The sequence below is a fragment of the Marmota monax genome, unplaced genomic scaffold (assembly GCF_021218885.2).
Source record: "Marmota monax isolate L192 unplaced genomic scaffold, Marmota_monax_Labrador192_F-V1.1 WCK01_AAM20220418_F8-fsc00041, whole genome shotgun sequence".
Taxonomy (NCBI): domain Eukaryota; kingdom Metazoa; phylum Chordata; class Mammalia; order Rodentia; family Sciuridae; genus Marmota; species Marmota monax.
The window spans coordinates 6,868,166-6,889,935 of NW_026695238.1; the positions used below are offsets into that span (position 1 = coordinate 6,868,166).

General features: G+C 38.4%; 1 protein-coding gene across 1 annotated transcript in view; it reads left to right on the forward strand.

Moving 5' to 3' along the window:
- The window catches only part of Mogat1 (monoacylglycerol O-acyltransferase 1), a 38,674-nt gene extending 18,493 nt beyond the window's left edge, over positions 1 to 20,181 (forward strand). The window contains exons 4-6 of the mRNA XM_046439865.2: positions 3,697 to 3,871; positions 4,347 to 4,546; positions 19,955 to 20,181. Coding sequence (XP_046295821.1) covers positions 3,697 to 3,871; positions 4,347 to 4,546; positions 19,955 to 20,109 — 530 coding nt within the window. The 3' untranslated portion in view covers positions 20,110 to 20,181. The remainder of the gene's footprint in view (positions 1 to 3,696; positions 3,872 to 4,346; positions 4,547 to 19,954) is intronic.
- Positions 20,182 to 21,770: the final 1,589 nt, after the last annotated feature.

A 21,770-nucleotide genomic window follows, 5' to 3' on the forward strand; every position in this document is an offset into this window, starting at 1 on the left:
CATCTGGCACCTCACAGGCTGCCTGCACATCCCTCACCTCTGCTGGACTGCAGGGACACAAAGCCTATTATCTGTTCTGTCGCAAGTGTCTATCATGGTGACAGAAACATAGGAATGTTTGATATATTTTAATCCAAGGAAAGAATAAATTAAAGAATGCATTCTGTATATCCAGATGTGGGGGAAGGAACCATAGGGCAGATAAGCGGTAAATCATACCCTTGGAGAGGTACTTGGCATACTTTAATGAATATTAGAAATGGAAATCATCCTCCACCATGTCTTGAAGTAATGGCAGTGATACAGATCAACATACTCAACTTGCTTCTTTGTCTTCCCAGATTAACTGTTACTTGGTTCAGAAATAGCAGCCCTTGGGCTGGGGGTACAGCTCAGTGGTGGAGCATTTGCCCAGCATACTCAGGGTCCAGGGTTATATCTCCAGCACTGTGGGAAAAGAAAGAAAGGAAGGAAGGAAGCGAGAGAGAAAGGAAACGAGTCCATTCTACTCTGCTACTTTGAACCAGTAGAAGGTTCAATTCTGAGAATAAAATTAATCTGAAGTATCATAAAGATACTATATATGTCTATGTAAAAGTCAAAGCTTGTGTCACTAAATCTCATTTCAACTTAAGAGGTTCAACTTCTTTGTTTTTCCAACTTTATAAATCTTGAACTACAGCCATGAACTACAGTAACTAACAAAATGTTTTATATTTGTGGACATGGTATAGGATAATTATTCTTGTCTTGGTAGTTCCTGGATCCAAAGAAAAATGGATAATTTTTTTGAGAAATTATTTCAGGATCAAGAAGGGACATATTTAAGGATATAATTTTCCATGACTTTCCAGAATTTTACTACTTTCTATTATTTTTTGAGGTTACTGTTGTCGTTATATATCTTGTAGCAAATTAGTTCAAGTTGTTTCTCTTTATGAGTCCCTAAGAAGAAAGGTGTCCAGTGTGGGCTACTGAGCACACTAGAGGGCACACTAAACTCCCAAATTACCGGGTGATCTGACCTTTGGTCTCTAGGGGGCGCACTAACCCCTTCCAAACACCAAAGGAGTGGGGTGGCCTTCTCTGCTTGTTTGGCAAACATTTCCCTAGAGTTTTATAACAGGAAGAAAATTAAAAAGGAATTTTTAAACTAAAAAAAAAGCACAGAAACGTATTTACAGTACACTGTTAGCTGATTAAAAGTATAACCACAGGTGAATTTGAGTAGTGTAGTTAAGAGCAGGTTTGGCAAATTCCTGGCACTGGAGAGGCAGGCGCACCCTCACCCCACCCCATTATGGCAGTGTCAGACACAAATAATCAATCTCAGAGTCTCTCCATGAAGTGACCCACAGCCTGGCTGTTTCTATAGTTGATGGATGAAGGGAAATCTTTCTGCTGTACTGGTTTATATCATGACATCTTCATTTTTGCTATAACCTTCAATCTCTTAAGCCAGTGGAGGTTTAGGCTTGTCTCTGAGTAGATAGTCCCCAGTACATCCTCCCAGAACCTGCTTCTTAGGTCAGCACAGGGCTAAGAAGAGTTCCCTTCTCTCAACCTGCTTGGTGACTGCCCTGTAAGGTTGTGAAAGACAGCCAGACATGTACCCCAGATCTCATGTTATAAGGAACCAATGGGGCTTCAAAGGTCCTTTGCTACAGGTATCTTACTCAAGAGGTCTCTGTGGCTACAAGTCCTTTTCAGTTCCACCTCCAACCCTTTCCTCTTGGCCCATCTTGGTGTGCCTATACTCACTTCTGAATTTCAAAGCTCATGTCCTTTTGGGCTAACCATTAAGTCTGGGCAGGTAGCTAAGATCTGATCACAACAGCCACATATGTCATGGAGAGGACTTTAGATTTTACCTTGTAGGTAAGCCACCAGGAACTTGTCAGGGATTTTGAGCAAAAGAGGGACCTGATTGAATTTTGTGTTACAAAATTCACCTGATCATTCAGGTGGTAGCTGGGAGATAGGTTGGAGGGTATGAGGCTGCAGACTGTAATGAGGAGAGAGGCCTACTGCAGTGACAGAGCGGAACTGATAAGGGCTAAGCAGGGACTGTGACAGAGGAAATGCAGGAGAGGAAGTCAATGTGAAAAATAGTTGATAGTTGACAAGGATAGATGATCAACTTACCCTGACGAAGGCAACTCTATTTTGCTGTTATTATCAGCATCTGGCACAGCACCTGGCCTGAAGCACCTGTTTGATAAATGCTTTTGAATGAATGAATGAGCCACCACTTAAAGTGGTGGCAAACAGAGGGGAACACATCTGGGAGGAGTTGCATTTCTGGCCTGGGCTCTGGATAGACAAGTCCCATTCACCTTGATTGATGATGTTGGAATTGGAACCACATGGGAGGTTTAATTTAATGGCTTTTGTGTGAAGACTTGAAGTTGGAGGAGTCTTGCAGCTGATAAGGTAGAGATATCCATTGGAGATGCGGGCCTAGAGGCTAAGCAGGAAGATCTCCCAAAAGATAGATTTGGGAGAACTCAGCACATACAGTAATAGTTGAGTCCATGGGTGCAAATGAGGTTAGAAGACAAGAGAGACAATGAGAGAGCTGTCATAAAGCAACCTTGAAGGATGCAAGGTAGGAGCCACATGTCTGGGACTCTAGAGGCCCTCTTTGCAGTGGAAGAGATACCTCTGTTGTCACTCAGGCCACCCTGAGCAGATGGGGACACCTTGAACTCACTGAGAATTCACTCCATCAAGGCGGGTTGGCTTGTTTCCTCCAACTCAACATCCTCTGCCTCTGACATCATTTTACATGGACCAAAAGGAACCCTAGTAAAATTAGCATATCATTTTCTTTAAGAGATGAAGTGTACTATGTCTTAATAAAGCTTGTCTGACACATTTTGTTTTGTCTAAATGGATAAAACCTGCAAGGAGAGGAATCTTAAAGCATTAAAAAACAATTATCTCTGCAATGTGAGTCATGACTGGTTTGTGTTTTCATCTCTATTCCTTTCTGTGTTTTCCTCCAAGAGCCCATAGGACATTTAAAATCTGAAAAGAAATCTTTAGTTTTTAAAAATTACTCGATATGTAGACTGAACAGCTATCTGTCTTAAATGAACTATGTATATTTGAAGACTGACTTTACATTTAGAGTCAAATCTATATATTTTAAAATTATTTCGAGATCTGGCAAGTAATCTAGGTTACTAATCTAATGTCTGAATTTTTAAAGTGATTTGCTATGAATTCAGGTTTGGAAAATAAGAATCCATACAGAATATCTGAAAACAGCCCATTGTGTGTTCTGAAGGTCCAGTCAACCTCTTGGAAGAGTTCTGTGCAAGGACCTGCTAGGGCAATGATCAAGGCCACCACATGTAGCTCTGCAGCTTGTACATTGAACAACACCCCCGGCAAGGAGAACTGTAGAGTTTAGAAGTTAGTGCACAATCAATTCAAACAAGTGGTAGCCTTCCTAATGATCGGTGACATTTTGAAGAGCAAACCCATCACCTGCCTAAAGGTAGATCTCATTAATGGAATGAATACATTATCAAGGATTTGGCTATGAAAAAACTTACAAACTTTCAAAGTGCCCCCGAAATAAACAGCATAGGAAATGTTGTTAAATGTTCAGTTACCCTACAATATCATAGAATTTTTTTAATTTTTAAGAAGAGACAACTAATTACATATTTCCTTTTATTCATTAAGGGGCTGTTTCGGTGTCGAAGGAAAGTCTGTCTTATGTGTTGAGTCAGGAGGGAGGTGGAAACATTTCAGTCATTGTCCTTGGGGGTGCCAAAGAAGCACTGGATGCCCATCCAGGAAAATTGACTCTGGTCATCCGCCCAAGGAAAGGATTTATTAAAATTGCTTTGACTCATGGGTAAGTGGCTTTTTGTTGAAGGTAACTGGGTCAAGAAGGTTAAGACTTTATGAACACAAAGAAGGAAAGTCATTTTTCTAGCCCTTAAGGACTTCCTCCAAGTTGATCTTAGAATAAAAGCAGGTGTGGATGTTCTTGGGGACCATAACACAACCTTTCTATGCAGGTTGCTTGGTGCCATGGCGTCCAGGAACTAACAAAAAAACAAAATGTGCACACAGCGTAAATTTCCCACCAAAGGAACAAAATCCAATGAAAAGGAAGCTTCCCGAAACCCTGAGTAGCTTGCCGAATCACTCTCCTTCAAGTGTAATGCAGTTTCAGTCCTTTGAATAGGAAGTTACCTATATAGTACAAGGAGGCCTGGGCACATTCAAGAATTTCTAGGTTTTTTCATTGCAAATGTCAGCTGGACCAAAGAAATTATCTAAATCTTTCATCTCAAATTCTTATCCTTCCCCTTTGTTATTTGCAGTGCTCATTTGGTCCCAGTGTTTTCTTTTGGTGAAAATGATCTGTTTAAACAAATTAACAACCCTGAGGGCTCATGGCTTCGGACTGTTCAAGAAAAGCTGCAGAAGATCATGGGGTTTTCTTTGCCACTGTTTCATGCCAGAGGAATTTTTCAGTACAGTTTTGGCTTCATTCCCTATCGGAAACCTATCCACACTGTTGGTATGTACAGAAAATGAAACAAATTGTTATCTCGCTTTTAAGCAATATTAATGTTATTAAGGTGCCCATGTAAGACAAGTGGATTTGGATAAAATTTCCTAACATAAAAATTTGTAGGTGTTATTTGAGCTTTAATTATCATATGCATTTTATTTATGAAATGGCTGTTTTCCAGTTGAATGGGGATTGCTTTCAAGAACACCATTATTGAACTACAGGTAGAACCCAGTTTTACGCCACTGAGTCACACAGAAATAAAGTTGCTAATACTCTGTAATGAATCATTTTCTCTGTACCAGCTGATGGCATGACAGTTCTTGAACAAGTTCCATCAGCATCTATTAAACAGAAGAAAATTTCTATGTAGAAGATATTTTCATCACATTTCACTTAAGCATCAATTTCTATAGCAAAAGCATTTTTTTGTGTATGTGCAATTGGCTAAATTTATATGTATTCTGGTATTGACTGATTTTATTTTTAAAAGTTACACATTTTGGAGAATTGAGTTGTTAAGAGGAGGGTAAAGATCTAAAAGGACAGAAGCAGAGCCAGGTCCTTGTATCTGGAAGGCTGAGGCAGGAGGATGGCTTAAGCATAGGGATTTGAGACCAGCCTGGGCAACACAGCATGACCCTGCTTTAAATAAATAAGTAAATAAATAAGAGCATAATGAGTGAGCTCCTCGAGTTGGGGGGAGACTGGTGAGTAAAAGGGAAAATGAGCCATAGCAGAATTAACCAAAACTAGATATTTTATATGAAACTGGAATAATATTTGCACCATGGATTAAATGAAATTGAAATATAGTGACTTTTTTTTTTTTTAAAGATCTATTCCACTAGAATAAGATTTTCCAGTAACTGTTTACATAGCTTTGGGGTTTCCATGTTGTCACATAATGCCATCTTTAACTCAGATGTAACATTTACAGCCTGTTGGATAGTTGGTGTTTTAGGAGCACTGAAATAAGTTTAAGGTTACAACTGTATCCTTCAAGATCAGATGGCTACATTTCTTTGGTATAATATTAATTGATCATTTTTGATCCCTATGTACAAAGTCCTATTACTGGTTTTGGGGTGGGGGACTATAAAGGAAATTTTAAGGCATGCCCATATGTTCACATGAAGTTGTAATTGCTGGAAGCAAAGGGTATTCTGTTGAATTAAGTGATCATGATTGGGTTAAGCTTTTTTTAAGTAAAGTGGTTTATTGTTTGATTTAAGCAGATTACGCCTTTATTGACAAATAAAGGATTGATCAATTGGTCAAACGGAATTACTGAATCAGAGCTAATTGTCAAGACTGGAAAGCTATAGCTCTTGCATTCATTCATGTTTTTCCAGTGTACATCTTTTAAAGCTTCAGAATAAGGAACAATTCCTTTGATATGTCTCTCTACTTACCCTAAAACAATTACTAGGCTGTAGCATCCCCAGTATCCTATTATAATTTGGAGCCTTTTGAAAATCAAGTTAAGAATATGGGGGCTGGGAATGTGGCTCAAGAGGTAGCGCGCTCGCCTGGCATGCGTGCGGCCCGGGTTCGATCCTCAGCACCACATACAAACAAAGATGTTGTGTCTGCCGAAAACTGAAAAAAAATAAATATTAAAAAAAAGATTCTCTCTCTCTCTCTTAAAAAAAAAAAAAGAATATGAACATTTCATGAAAACTCAGCTGCCATGGTCTTAGAGTCTGAGAGTGAGATGATTGACAGCAGCCAGCTGATGAGAAGCCAACCCTCCCCACCATGTGCACCTAAAGGATTTTGTTTACTCAAAAAATAGCAGAAGTTGAGGATAGGCTATTTAGAATCACAAGCTATATACCAAATACCACCGAGAATAAAACACAATATGAAAACAATGTTTTGAATTGTGTGCATTTCCGTTTTATATCAATGCACTTAACTCAGAGGTCTTTTTGTGCTGACTCCATGAAAGAGCTCTCTCTGTCCCACCCCTTGGGGATTCAGGCAGCAGCCAGAATGCCAAGTTATTTTGTGGTCCCTTCTCCTTCCAGTGGGTTAAGAGTTCATTAACTTAGGTAATCTCTGCCACACATCGTAAGAAATATTATTTGGATTTCATGTTTCCAGGAGTGTGCTGATGTTAATTGCTTTTAAATTTTATGCTAAAACTAGAAAGGTTTCATGAGTAGTGAAATCCCTGCCTGTGTTCCTTTCTCCTGAACTTCACCAGTTGTTAACATTTTACTACGTTTTGATTTCTCTCTCATGGTGTAATAAATAGCTTTTTTACTGTTACCACTATTTGAGCAAATGCAGACCTCACGCCCATTTGCTCCTAATTACTTTCATGTGTATCTCTTAAGAACAAGAGTATGTTCTTCCATGACATCAGGACAGCTCAGGAAACCTAGCATTGCTGAAGTGCTACTAAATAGTCTACAGTCCATGTTCAGATTCCACCAAATGGCCCAATAATTTTCTTCCAAACAATGGCTTTTTTTTTTTTTTTGATTGGTGAGGTACAATATTTTTTTTCCCTGAGAAGATTAAGCATGCCACTTAATTTTCATCTCTTTAAGCTTTTAAACTAGACTTAATTTTTTTTTTTTTTTTATCCTTATCACATGAACAGTTTGGACAATTCCAGCCATTTGTGCTATAGAATCCTCCACTGGGGAATGTGCTTTCATTTTGTCTCATTCTTGATTGTATTTTTTTTGTATCAAGGTTGAAACCCAGAGCCACATCCCCACCCCACCCCCTTTATATATATATATATATATATATATATATATATATATATATATATATTATTAGAGACAGAGTCTTGTTGAGTTGTCTAGGGTCTTGCTAATTTGCTGAGGCTGGGCTTGAACTCACGATCCTCCTGCCTCAGCCTCCCACATTACTGAGATTACAGGCATGCGCCACCATGCCTGGCTTCAGTTGAATTTGTTTTGATCACTAGGCAAAGTGTTTCTCTGATTTCTTTAATGGAAAGAGAATATTCTTTTTTACTTTCTTATTAACAAAGACCCCAAGAGGGGTGTTCCTCAGAGATATGTAGTTATCCTGCCCCTCACCCAGTTTAACTTGGTGGCTTTAATATCCATTGATAATTCGTGCTTGGGTCAGTCATTATAGCCACGGCTACAGACTGATGATTTTCAAACTTGAGTCTTCCTTCTGTATTTATTTGTTGGCATTTTACCACAGAGAAGAGCTTGCCCTCCTCGCAGGGCCCCCCTCCCCTCAGCCAGGCTTCTCTGCTGTGTTAGCGTGTGCCACAGAAAGGGCTCCGGACCCTTCCCCAGCCTCCACGTCCTGGCTTCTAAGAGCTCCTGGCCTGTCTTCTGAGTATGGATGTGATAGAAGTGTTTATTTTATTTTTATTCTGATAGCAACGTTGGAAAAATATAAACGGTGCCATTAAGAAATTGGTTCTTTCCATCGGAGGGCATGCCCTGACTGTTTGCGTTGAACACAGACCCCTGCTGCTCACAGATTGACAGTGACTTTAGGAAGGCATTTATTATGCACCACCGAGACATACAGAGGAAGTGGTGTGGACTTGAGGCCTAACTCCAAGTGACTTTGAATGTTTCCTTTATCTTCTCCGAGCCTTGGATTTTTCAAATACAAAAGAGGAGATAAGTATAATTGCCCTGTCTTCTTTCAGGGCTCTTCTGGGGATTATATGTCATGATGCGTGGGAAAGTGCTGCCTAACTCCAGTGCCCGCAGGTGTAGGTTGGTGCCCAGAGCAGGAAGCTTCCTGACCAGCTTGTCTAGAGCTTTCAGATGTGTCTGGCTTTCCCTGTGGAAGTGTTCTTGCCAAAATGTTAATCCGAATCAAATCATGAGGAAATAATCAGACTAATCCAGATTGTGGGACATCGTATAAAACATCTGGCCTGAACTCTTTAAAAATATCAATGTAATGAAAGACAAAGAGGAGGGGATGCTCCAGACACACAACAGCTGTTGTGGATGGGGGGGGGGGGGAACAACCAAAAAAGATGTTGAGACTGTTGAGAAAGTTTGAATGTGGACTAAGTGCATGATAATTTGCGAGGAGGTTCATATTCTTGGGCATAATAATGGTGCTGTTATCTAGGACACTGTTCTTTTAGGTAAGGCAGCCTGAAATATCTAGGGATGATTCACATGATTGAATCATTGATGCCCACAACTTACTTTCCAACACTTGGACAAAAATAAAAATAATCATATATATATATATATTTAACATGTATATGTGCTCATATGCAGAAAATGCTAGAAATTGTTGGGTCTAGATGGAGTACGCAAGTGCTTATTATAGTGTTCTTTCCACAAGTATGAATTTTTTTTAAAATAAAAATGACAGGGATGTGTTATGGTTTGGATATGAGGTGTCCCCTACAAAGCTTCTATAGATGCAGGAATGTTCAGAGGTGAAATGGTTGGACTGTGAGAGCTGTAACCTCATCAGTCTGTCCTCATGTGATGGACTAACTGGGTGGTCATTGCAGGCAGGTGGCATGGCTGGAGGAGGTGGGTCACTGGGAGTGTGCATCTGTCCTGTGGCCTCTTCCCCTCTGTGTCCTGGCACCGCCATGAGCCCTTCCCGCATGAAATGCTGCCTCATCTGGGGCCCCAATTTTGGGGTCTGCCATCTATGGACTGAGACCTCTGAAACTAAGAGACCCCCATTAACTTTTCCTCCCCTAAGTTCTTGTCAGGTGTTTTGGTCACTGTGATGCCAAAGCTGATTAAAACAGGATGGGAATGTACTTCGTTTATATAAAACTGACTTGGAACCACGTGAGGACAATCATCGCTCAAGTTCATTATCGCTCAAGTCATCATATTCTGATGGGAAAAAGTAGGGTAAGGGATTTTCTGAACCGAAGGAAAAGAAGGGGAACTTAATTTAAGTTTAATGATAAAATGAAAGGGATAAAAGGAGATAATATATGTGAAAGGGACTTATTAGAGGAGGCAAGACTTTACCTCCACCTTCTTAGCATCTCCAGCTGGGCCTGAGAATTCCCTTGAGATGAGTCAGATAACAGAAAAACATTCAGATTTTCACATGTACCTGGGAGTGCCTGTGGAGGCCCACCGAGTGGCTAGGCCCGCATGCCTGTGTGCAGCTTGAACAAAGACAGGCGATTGTGGGAACTAGCTAAAACAGATGCAGAGACTAAAGGAAGGTAAGAGTTGTGTTCATAAGGCCTGAACAGATTTCTCCTGGCCCGACTCCCACTCTGGTGATAAGAATATTTCTTCTTGATATAAGGAGCGCATCCTTTACGTAGCAGTTTTATTTCCTGCTTTGGGGAAGGAAAGGAGAAGTTGGAATGCCCTTTTTATAACGCAAAAACACCTTCTGTAGTGTTTTTAAGTGTTTCTAGTGCAAGATAATCCATATGCCACAGTGACATGTTCAGGATGCCCAGTACAATATAGAAGTGTTCAGGGAACGTACTGTGGATGTGTACCGTACTGACACACATTGGGCACACATTGGGCTGACTTCAGGCATCTTTTGAGCCTCTACCATGAGCCAGAGGTTGGATTTGAACTCAGGTCTCATCTGGCTCCCAAACTTGTACACGGCGGGCCCTGCCCATTCTGTCTGCAGCCACGCAGCATCTTAAGAAAGAGCAGTCCCTACGTAAGACAGAGTCAGAAACTCTACAGAATCTTTTAACTACAGAAAAGTCAGACAGGATTTTTTTTTTTTCTAATTGTGGAAGACTTACTCTTTGCCTCCATGGGAACAAACTCATCCCCATTGCCAAGCTCTTGGCCAGCTGTGGACACTGAGGCCCACCAAGTTTCTCATTCTCCATCTTAGGTAAATACAGAGCAGCACCGTGGACCCGGGAGCAAGACTGTTGGGTAAGGCTGCAAACTCAGACTAGTCTTGAGGTGTTGGATGGAGTTGGAAATGGAGGAGGTGAGCATGCGAGCTGTACAGAGCAATGAAACAGCAACAGCTCTGCTTCCTGGCTCTCCCACAGTAGGCATTGGCTGGGTTTTCCAAGGCAAGGAGGTCCCACTTCCAGGAGCAGCCTGGTGCAGCTGTTTTTTCCTTTGTGTTGCGAGGAGAGATTTTGCAGCAGTTTGCAAATAACTTAAGTCTGTGTTGAAAGGTTTTTTTTTTTTCTCCCTTCTCCATAGTAGTAAACAGTCTACTTTTTGCAAAGAGAGAGAATTCTGGTCTTTTTTTAAAAATATTTTTAATTATAGTTGGATATAATAACTTTATTTTATTTATTTTCTTTTTTATGTGGCACGGAGGATCACACCCCATGCCTCACCCATGACAGGCAAGCACTCTACCACGGAGCCACAACTCCAGCCCAGGATTTTGGTCTTTCAAGGGCTTCAGGGACCTTTCTTGGAATATCCCAATATGTGATAATTCAGTTCAGAACAGTTTCAGATTAATCTTTTCATTTGACCTTCAGCACTAGAATTAGTAAGAACGGAACTACGATGAAACTTAGAACACACCAGCTTCTCAAGATGCTGAGGCCCCAAGACATTCGGTGTTGGTCCTAAAAGCTTAGGGCTAAGTCACAGAAGAGTTGGATTTGAAGCACAATAGGGGCCTCAGAGCCAAAGCTTTGATCAGCTATTCCCTCCATCTGCCCTCCTTTCTGCAGAAGGCAGAGTGACTCTGCTGAGGCCTATGGCAGGAAGGGACACGAGTGTCCCAGCTCATTGCCTTTTGGCCATAGCCAATCTCTCAAGTTTTACATTTCTGACACTGCTATTTGGGTTCATGATATTTTTCTTTGGACTCGCTAACAGCTTCATTGTTCTCTTTTGTGCAACAGGGACAGAAGTGGCAGCTCATCAGTTGTTCATGGATTCAGTTTAATGATATCTAGTGGACCCACCATAAATAATAGCTCTATGTCCAGTAAAAGTGCAATTTAGCTTCAGAGCAGCAAGAGTGGTACTGAACTTAGAAAATAAGTTATTCCCACTGCTCAGAGTTTGGTGGTTCCCAACCTCTTTTCTGCATGATAGGCTGCCTTGGGTTCATCAGTCAACATGTGATCATGATGAGCAAATTTTTGTTTTGTTACCTCTGGTCTTATCCTTAAAAAGCAATTGGAATGCAAATAATAATAATAATAATAATAATAATAATAATAGAGCTTATGTATAATGGCATAATTTGGAGTGAACATACTTTATATACAGTTACGAAAAATGGTGTTGTGAATGGATAATTATGATTGTAATGCATTCCACTATTGTCATGTATGTAAGAAATAAGAAAGTTAAAAAAAATAAAATAAAGACATCATAATGAAAAAAAAAGCAATTGAAAAAGAGTTCTTACTCTATAATCCCAGTTTAGGGTTAGTTTAGTAATAAGAGGCAGGAGTGCTAATGTTAATATTTTTTTATTATATTGATTTTTAAAATTTGTTCTACTTAGTTGTACATGATAGTGGAATGCACTTCAATTAATTGTACACAAATGGAGTGCAACATTTCAATTCTCTGGTTGTACAAAATATAGAGATGCACCATTTGTGCAATCATACATATACCTAGGGTAATGATGTCCATCTCATTTCACTATCTTACCTACCCTCATAACCCCTCCTTATCCTCCCTTTTGCCCAATAGAAAGACCCTCCATTCTTCCCATGACCCCCTCCCCCATCATAGATCAGCATCTATTAATCAGAGAAAACATTCAGCCTTTAGTTTTTTGGGATTGGCTTACTGTGCTTAGCATAATATCCTCCAACTTCATCCATTTACCTGCAGATGCCACAATTTTATTCTCTTTTAATGCTGAATAATATTTCATTGTGTATATATACCACAGTTTCTTTATCCATTCTTCTATTGATGGACATCTAAGTTGGTTCCACAATTTAGCTATTGTGAATTCAGCTGCTATAAACATTGTGTGACATAGTATACTATGTGATATGGTATACTGATTTTAAGTCATTTGGGTATAAATCGAGGAGTGGTACCTGGGTCAAATGGTGGTTCCTTTCCAAGTTTTCTGAGGAATCTCCACACTGCTTTCCAAAGTGGTTTCACCAATTTGCAATCTCACTAGCAATGTATGAGTGTACCTTTTTCCCCATATCCTCTCCAATACTTATTATTGCTTGTACTCTTGATAACTGCCATTCTGACTGGAATGAGATGAAATCTTAGTAGTTTTGATTTGCATTTCTCTAGTTACTAGAGATGTTAAATACTTTTTCATATATTTGTTGATCGCATGTATATCTTCTTCTGAGAAGTGTCTGTTCAGTTCCTTAGCCCATTTATTGATAGGGTTTTCTTTTTTTTTTTGCTCAAAGTTTGGCTCAAAGTGTGGCTAAGGGTTTATCAATGTTTGTAGAGTTCTTTATATATCCTGGAGATTAGTGCTCTGATGTGTTGTAAAAATTTGCTCTCTATACTGTACGCTCTCTCTCAATGATTGTTTCTTTTGCTGAGGAGAAGCTTTTTAGTTTGAATCCATCCCATTTATTGATTCTTGATTTTATTTCTTGTGCTCTAGGAGTCTTGTTAAGGAAGTCGGGGCCTAATCTGACATGATGAAGATTTGGAACTACTGTTACTTCTGTTAGGTGCAGGGTCTCTGGTCTAATTCCTAGGTCCTTGATCCACTTTGAGTTGAGTTTTGTGCATGATGAGAGATAGAAATTTAATTTCATTTTGCTACATTAGGATTTCCAGTTTTCCCAGTACCATTTGTTGAAGAGGCTGTCCTTTCTCCAATGTATGTTTTTGGCACTTTTGTCTAGTATGAGATAACTATATTTATGTGGGTTGGTCTTTGTGTCTTCTATTATGTACCATTGGTCTACATGTCTATTTTGGTGACAATACCATGCTGTTTTTGTTACTATTTCTCTGTAGTATAGTTTGGTATTGTGATGCCTCCTGCTTCACTTTCCTTGCTAAGGATTGCTTTAGCTATTCTGGGTCTCTTATTTTTCCAAATTAATTTCATGGTTGCTTTTTATAGTTCTATGAAGAATTTCATTGGGATTTTAATAGGAATTGCATTAAATCTGTATAACAGTTTTGGTAGTATGGGCATTTTGACAATATTAACTCTTCCTATCTCCAAGAGCATGGGAGACCTTTCCATCTTCTAAGGTCTTCTTCAATTTCCTTCTTTAGTGTTCCGTAGTTTTCATTGTAGAAGTCTTTCACCTCTTTTGTTAGATTGATTCCCTAGTATTTTATATTTTTTGAGGCTATTTTGAATGGGATATTTTTCCTGATTTCTCTTTCACTGGATTCAACCCCTTATGCATAGAAATGCATTTGATTTATGGGTGTTTATTTTATATCCTGCTACCTTGCTGAATTCATTTATTAATTCTAGAAGTTTTCTGGTGGGATTTTTTTGATCTTCAAAATATAGAATCATATCATCAGTAAATAGTGATAGTTTGAATTCTTTTTTTCCCTATGTGTATCCCTTTAATTTCTTTTGTTTGTCTGATTGCACTGGCTAGAATTTCAAGGACTTGCATTGAATAGAAGTGATGAAAGAGGGCATCCCTGTCTTGTTCCAGTTTTTACAGGGATTGCTTCCAATTATTCTCTGTTTAGAGTGATGTTGGCCTTGGACTTAGCATAGATAGTTTTTACAATATTGAGGTATGATCCTACTATTCCTAGTTTTTCCAGTGTTTTGGACATAAAGAGGTGATGTATTTTATTGAATGCCTTTTCAGTATCTATTGAGATAATCATAGGATTCTTGTCTTTTAAGTCTATTGATGTGCTGTATTACATTTATTAATTTCTGTATGTTGAGCCAACTTTGCATCCCTGGGATGAACACCACTTAATTGTGGAGCACTATTTTTTAATATGTTTTTGTATGCAATTGGACAAGATTTTATTGAGAATTTTTGCATCTATGTTCATCAGGGATATTGTTCTGAAGTTTTCTTTCCTTGATGTGACTTTATCTAGTTTGGGTATCAGGTGATGCTAGCCTCATAGAATGAGTTTGGAAGTGTTCCCTCCTTTTTCTATTTCATGGAAAATTTTGAGGAGTATTGGGATTAGTTCTTCTTTGAAGGTCTTATAGAACTTGGCTGAGAATCCATCTGGTCCTGGGCTTTTCTTGGTTGGTAGGCTTTTGATGGCTTCTTCTATTTCCTTGCTTGAAATTGATCTGTTTAGATTGTGTATGTCCTCCTGATTCAGTTTGGGTAGATCATATGTTTCTAGAAATTTGTCAATGTCATCGAGATTTTCTATTTTATCGAAGTATACATTTTCAAAATAGTTTCTAATTATCTTCTGCATTTCAATAGTGTCCGTCATGATTTCATCACTAATTTTAGTAATTTGAGTTTTCTTTCTCCTTCTCTTTGTTAGTGTGGCTAAGGGTTTATCAATTTTATTTATTTTTTCAAAGAACTAGCTTTTTGTTTTGTCAATTTTTAAAAATTATTTCTTTTGTTTCAATTTCATTGATTTCAGCTCTGATTTTAATTATTTCCTGTCTTCTACTACTTTTGATGTTGATTTGTTCTTCTTTCTTTAGGGCTTTGAGATGTAATGTTAGGTCATTTATTTGTTGACTTTTTATTCTTTTAATGAATGAGCTCAATGAAATGAACATTCCTCTTAGCACTGCCTTTATACTGTCCCAGAGATTTTGATATGTTGTATTGGTGTTCTCATTGACCTCTAAGAATTCTTTCATCTCCTATCCGATGTCTTCTGTTACCTACTGCTTATTCAACATCATATTACTTAGTCTCTAGGTGTTGGGGCAGCTACTATTTTTTATTGTATCATTGATTTCTAGTTTTATTCCATTATGATCTGATAGAATACAGGATAGTATCTCTATTTATTTATTTATTTATTTTGTATTTGCTGAGAGTTTCTTTGTGGCATAATATGGTCTATTTTAGAGAAGGATCCATGTGCTGCTGAGAAGAAGGTGTATTCACTCGATGATGGATGAAATACTCTATATATGTATGTTAAGTCTAAGTCATTAATTGTATTATTGAGTTCTGTAATTTGTTTAGTTTTTGTTTGGACTATCTATCCAGTGGTGAGAGAAGTGTGTTAAAGTCACTCAGTATTATTGTGTTGTGATCTATTTGCTTCTTGAAATTGTGAAGGGTTTGTTTGATATATGTAGAACCTCCATTGTTTGGGGCATAGATATTTATGATTGTTATGTCTTATTAATGTATGGTTTCCTTAAGCAGTATGAAATGTTCTTTTTTTTTTATCTCTTATGACTAACTTTGGTTTATCTGATATTAGGATGGAAATCCCTGCTTGTTTATGTGGCACATGTGATATGTTTTTTCCCATCCTTTCACCTTTCAGTCTATAGGTATCTTTTCCTATGAGATGAGTCTCTTAAAGGCAGCATATTGTTGGATTTTTTTAATCCAATCTGCCAGTCTATGCCTTTAAATTGATAGATTTAGGCCATTACATTCAGGGTTATTATTGAGACATGGTTTGTAGTCCCAGTCATTTTGGTTTCTTTTTGGTTTTTAACTTGACTTGGTTTCTCCTTTGATTGGATTTCCTTTAGTGTAGTTCTTCCCTTTGTTGCTTTTCATTGTTGTTTTTTATTTCCTCCTCATTGAATATTTTGCTGAGAACATTCTGTAGTACAGGCTTTCTCATGGTTAATTCTTTTAATTTTTGTTTATCATAGAAGGTTTTTATTTTTCAATCAAATATGAAGCTTAATTTTGCTGGATATAAGATTCTTGGTTGGCATCCATTTTCTTTCAGAGCCTGGTATATGTTGTTCCAGGATGTCCTAGGTTTGATGGTCTGGGTTGAGAAATCTACTGAGATCTGAATTGGTTTCCTTCTGTATGTAATCTGAAACTTTTATCTTATGGCTTTTAAAATTCTATCCTTATTCTGCATGCGAGGCATTTTTATTATAATATTCGTTGGTGTGGATCTGTTGTAATTTTTGTACATTTGGTGTCCTATAAACCTCTTTTATTTGATTTTCCAATTCATTCTTCATGTTTGGGAAATTTTCTGATATTATTTTATTGACTAGATTGTCCATTCCTTTTGTTTGTATCTCTGTGCCTTATTCTATGCAATAATTCTTAGATTTGGTCTTTTCTTATCATCCCATAATTCTTGGAGGTTCTTTTCCATGGTTTCTCACCATCTTCACTGTGTGGTCAACTTTATTTTCATGATTACATATTTTGTTTTCATTGCCTGAAGTTCTGTCTTCCAATGATCTAGTCTGTGGTTGATGCTTTCTATTGAATTTTTATTTGGTTTATTTTTCCTACATTTCAAGGATTTCTGTCTATCTCTTTCTTGAAGTAATATTTTGCTACCTGTATTCCCTCTTGTATCTCTTTGTTGGAGTGGTCAATTGTTGCCTGTATTTGTTCTCTTACTTCATTCTTTGCTTTGCAGATCATTTTAACCATGTACATTCTGAACTTCTTCTCTGACACTGCATCTACTGTGCTGTCAGTGGAATCTATTATTGTATCAGTTTTGGGCACTCTCCTCCCTTGTTTCTTCATGTTGTCCCTGTGCCTTCCTCTCTAGCAGTGTGGATTTGAGGTATTATAGTTTCTATCTCATAATCTTGTAGTGTCCTGCAGGTTACCAATACCTTGCCTGCAGGAACCTAGAAGATGGTCCTGGCTGTTGCCACTAGGTGGAAGCCAGTGGGTAAAGCCACCCCACGTGTTGGTAGATGAAGCCACAGAGCAGTTCCCATCCTCCTACCCCACAGCCGGCCGGAGTCGCTCTCCTCCTACCATGTGGTGGGCTGGGGTCGCGGTCATCTGCTCCTCCTCTAGTTTTAATATTAATTTTTTTGCATGTAGTTAGTAACTTTTAGCACCTTGGTTTCTCTACAAATAAATAAGAGAAAGGCAAGCAGACTCTGTCCATCTTACAGTTATAGGGAAAAGCCTTATGTTAAAGTCACTATATATGGCACACCACTTGAGCTTTTTGAAAATATCATCTGAGATACAATAAAAGTATTAATAAGAAAAGAACAGAACTGGAATTAACTGCAGGAAAGCTCCTAGGAAAGATGACTCACTAATTCAGAATGCACAGCTCCTAATTAAAGTAATCTGGGAGCAACACATTTCATCCTCTTAGACCACCTGTCTCTCTGTTAATCCCCACCCACCCTGAAGCCTTGCAAAGACCTCTCACTGGGATAGTTTCACTAAGAATAAACCCGCTATTTCTATAAAACCACAAATTTGCTAGTAGATTTACATGGATATTTCTCAAAATCTTTTCCTCAAAGTTCAGAGCTGGAAGGACGCTTCCAAATTAAGTTCTACTCTTTTATCCCAGACATGTGAAGATTTAAGAACAGAGAGAAAGTTAGTTGCTCAGCACACTTGCTGATGCACTAAGAATAAACCCAGACCCACCTGGTGCTTGTCGGACACCACCTCCCAATTCCACCCCCTCACCACACCAGCCTCTCCTAGTCCATATTTCCAGTCACCATCAACAGCACGATGGTTGTTTCCGGTTCCTTATGCTGAGTTAACCATTGAGTTCCAAGTTTTCAATTCTCGACTATTTCAATGAAATTGACACGGTTGCATTTAAATACTTTGGAAATCATAATCTAGACTTTACATATTATTATTATAACATAATATATAATATATTATATATTATTATAACATAATTATTATATGATATATTATTATAATATATTATAATTATATAATCATCATTATAGAATTGTATTATCTTTTAAAATATATATGTTTTTAGTTGTTGATGGACCTTTATTTATTTATTTATAGGTGATGCTGAGAATCGAACCCAGTGCCTCATGCATGCTAGGCAAGCGCTCTACCACTGAGCCACGACTCCAGCCCCCTAGAATTATATTGTATACTCTAAGTTTTTGAAGGTGTTCCACCTCTGGGATGATGAGTTCTAAAGGACTGATGACTACTATTATAAGTTTGACTTACAAACTATAAAAAAAATTGTTTATAAGCTTCTGGCGGCTGTCTCTGGTGAAATCTTTAGCAGTTTGAGATTATCGATGCTGCCATTAGGGTGTGTATATCATTCCTTTCTCCATGTCCATGCTAATGTCATTAATCACTTTCCTTCTGCTCTGTTACCTTTGCTCAGTGTTTATTAACTACCCACCTTCTATTACCAGCATAGATCTGAGCCCTGTATGTAGCAAGGCATGACTCAGGGTAACATAAAAGAACCCTCTCCAGTGTGTGTTAACTTCTTTGCTTACAGCTTCATGTATTGACTTCTTGCCCAAGTTAACCAAAGGTCAGAAATAGCAGTTTGCTGCTGGCCCTGCGGTTGACTCTCTTGCCATCTTCAACCCTTCACATCAGTAGCAGCATCAGACCAGTAGGGGGTGGAGTAAGTGCAAGCACCAAAGTCTTGTGCATTTTTATATTCTCTACAAGTGAGGTGTAAGTCACTTATTATATAAAATTCTTTTAAAATATGTATAGAAGCTACAAGATTTATTTTGGATTCATTACTATGTTTTTAACTAAACAGGCAAAACACAAATATTTTGTTACTTGTAATAAATTCATAAAATACAGGTAAAATGGAAGTTCCCCCATCCCTACCTCCTCACCTACAAGGAACTGTTAGCATCTTTCCATACTTTTCCCCCTATGCACTAAAGTCATTAATGCACTTAGAAATATGAATTGTTTTTCATAAATAGGATCATACTTTATCTTACAGCTTATTTTTTCCACTTAACACATTTTATGCTTTTGTGTTTGTACACATTTCATATTTATATTATTTTCCCTTTTAAGAAGTCGATGCCTAGGATTTCACTGAATGAATGTTGCATGGTTTACTTAAGAATTTTTATTTCTGTTGAAACTTTTAGTTGCTTTGTAGATTTCCACTATTACAAACAGCGGAGTCCTTATGACTCTGCGTTTCTCTAGCGCAGGACTTAACTGTGAGGTTAGGTACATTTTCATTATTTAGGAAGACATTAACAGGAGGCAGAATAGAGGGATGCTACATGACTTGAGGATTTCTTGCTCAGTAATAATGACAGCACTGTGGTCTGGCTGACAGCTGTGCCAGAGGGACAATGCTGGTGATGTGGACACACAGCTATGCACACTTACCTCACAGCTGCAGTCAGCACAGTAGCTCCTTTGACTCAAAGTCAAAACCACAAGGAGACTGACAACCCTGTGTCTGCTGGGAAGGAAAGTCCTGCATTTGTTAATGAGTGGGATGGTGTGACCGCTGTAGGCAGCCAGTAAAATGAAGGAAGGATTGGAGTGAGCCGTTGTGGGGCTTCTGATTGGCAGGTCTTCCCACAGCTGTCCATTAGAGGCAGGAGGCTGTGTGGAGTGCTTCTGGTTCCTCACGCATGATGTATTGTCTATTTTTGCAGTTGGCCGCCCCATTCCCGTTCAGCAGACTCTGCACCCAACGCCAGAGCAGATTGAAGAGCTGCATCAGACCTATATGGAGGAACTAAGGAAATTATTTGAGGAGCACAAGGGGAAGTATGGAATTCCAGAGCATGAAACTCTCATTTTTAAATGATTTTACTCTTGTAAGGCATTAAGGAGCACAAGAGAACAACCCTTGAAAGAATAAACACTTTAAATAAGTTTATTGGTTTGTTTTTTGTTTTTTTGTTTTTACCTTTGGACAATGGAATCAAATTTGCAACTGAAAAATATCATTTATGGTGACCCATGTTGATGTTTTATCTGGGGTAAATAAAAATGTGGTAGATGACTGTAGGAAAAGGTTAGAGATGACTAAAAGATGTAATAATCTTCCTCATTTAGGCAGTATAAATCATTTTACAGGTTATGAAAAGGTTTGGAATTATTCATGTATTCAAAAGAAAAAAAGTGACAGCTTCAAAATGTCATTAGCTCCTTTCACTAATGATTACAATTATCTAAGGTGGTGTTTTTACTAAGTCTAACAGCTGTGGTTTAGCACAGCTGGAGCATTTAGGATACAGTGCATAAAAAATTTGCCATATAAAGAGTTAGAGGAAATATTTTTTTTTCTGTTTGAACAGATCATTTGTTAGTGAATAATGTCACTTTAAATGCTTAGATAATTTGATCCTTTAGATCATTTTTATATAATAGTCCAACACTTTTTTGCCATTTTAGAAATAGGATGAGTATACCCCAAGGAAACCTATGTGGACATGAGCCTTATTTTCCCATTTCTATTCATGCTTAGAAACATGTTTACTTGCTATAAATAGGGACATTTGTTTGGGAGACATGATTTTATATATGTTTGAGGACACTGGAGATTCTAAGATGTTTTCATGGTAATAGAAATGCTTTTAATTTTCTTCCCAAATGGACTCTTCATTGTATACCAAGCTCTGGAAGAAGGCTCCCTCTCTGGTGAGAGGTATCCAGTTCATAGCAGATGGGGGCTTTATCTTCTCTGAATCAGATTGAGCAAGGACCTTGTCCTTCCTGCTTCCTGGTGTCTTCCTAGCGACACTTAGTAGACACAAAATAAATACTTGTTTAATGAAGGTATTTATAGTGGAACATGCAAACAAATTCTTTGCTATAATGTGAAGAAGCTCTAAAGCTATTCCATAGAATGAAACCTGCTATAAGAAGAAGATCATTTGCCCTCTGACTTTCCTGCACTAGTAATCGACGGTGCTATGGGCTGCTTAGAAGGGAGCAGGTCAGAGGAGGATTTTTGATAATTAGCCACTAAAGTGTTAAGGAACTGGGCAGCAAGGAGAATGCTTTATTTCCACATGATCTTCCTTCCTAGACCTTGCTTGTGTACCTTCTCTGTCCTGGGTGTTCGTAAGCAAGCTTGAGTTGCCTTCTGTCGGATTGGGAATGCATCTTCAGGTTCCTGATTGTTAAGACATTAAGCTCTGAGCTGGAACCTGAATGGGGCTGCCTTAAGCAGGAAAGCATTTCACATACAAGAAAGCAAACTTTTTCAGTTGTTCTGTTGGGACAACAACGGTATTTTGTCCTGAATTCCTTTGACTTCACACAAACTGAGCAAGCCAGGAATCCATTGACCCGTGGCCTTGAAACCAGTTCAGGTTTTTTGTTTTGTTTCGTTTTGTCAAAGCAGGACCTTTAAGTTAATTCAAACCCATGCATTTCATCCCTTTGAAGAAGTTTATTAAAAACCCATGACGCGTGATCACAGAGGTATGATTTTAATCTCACACTGAACATGGAGGAGGC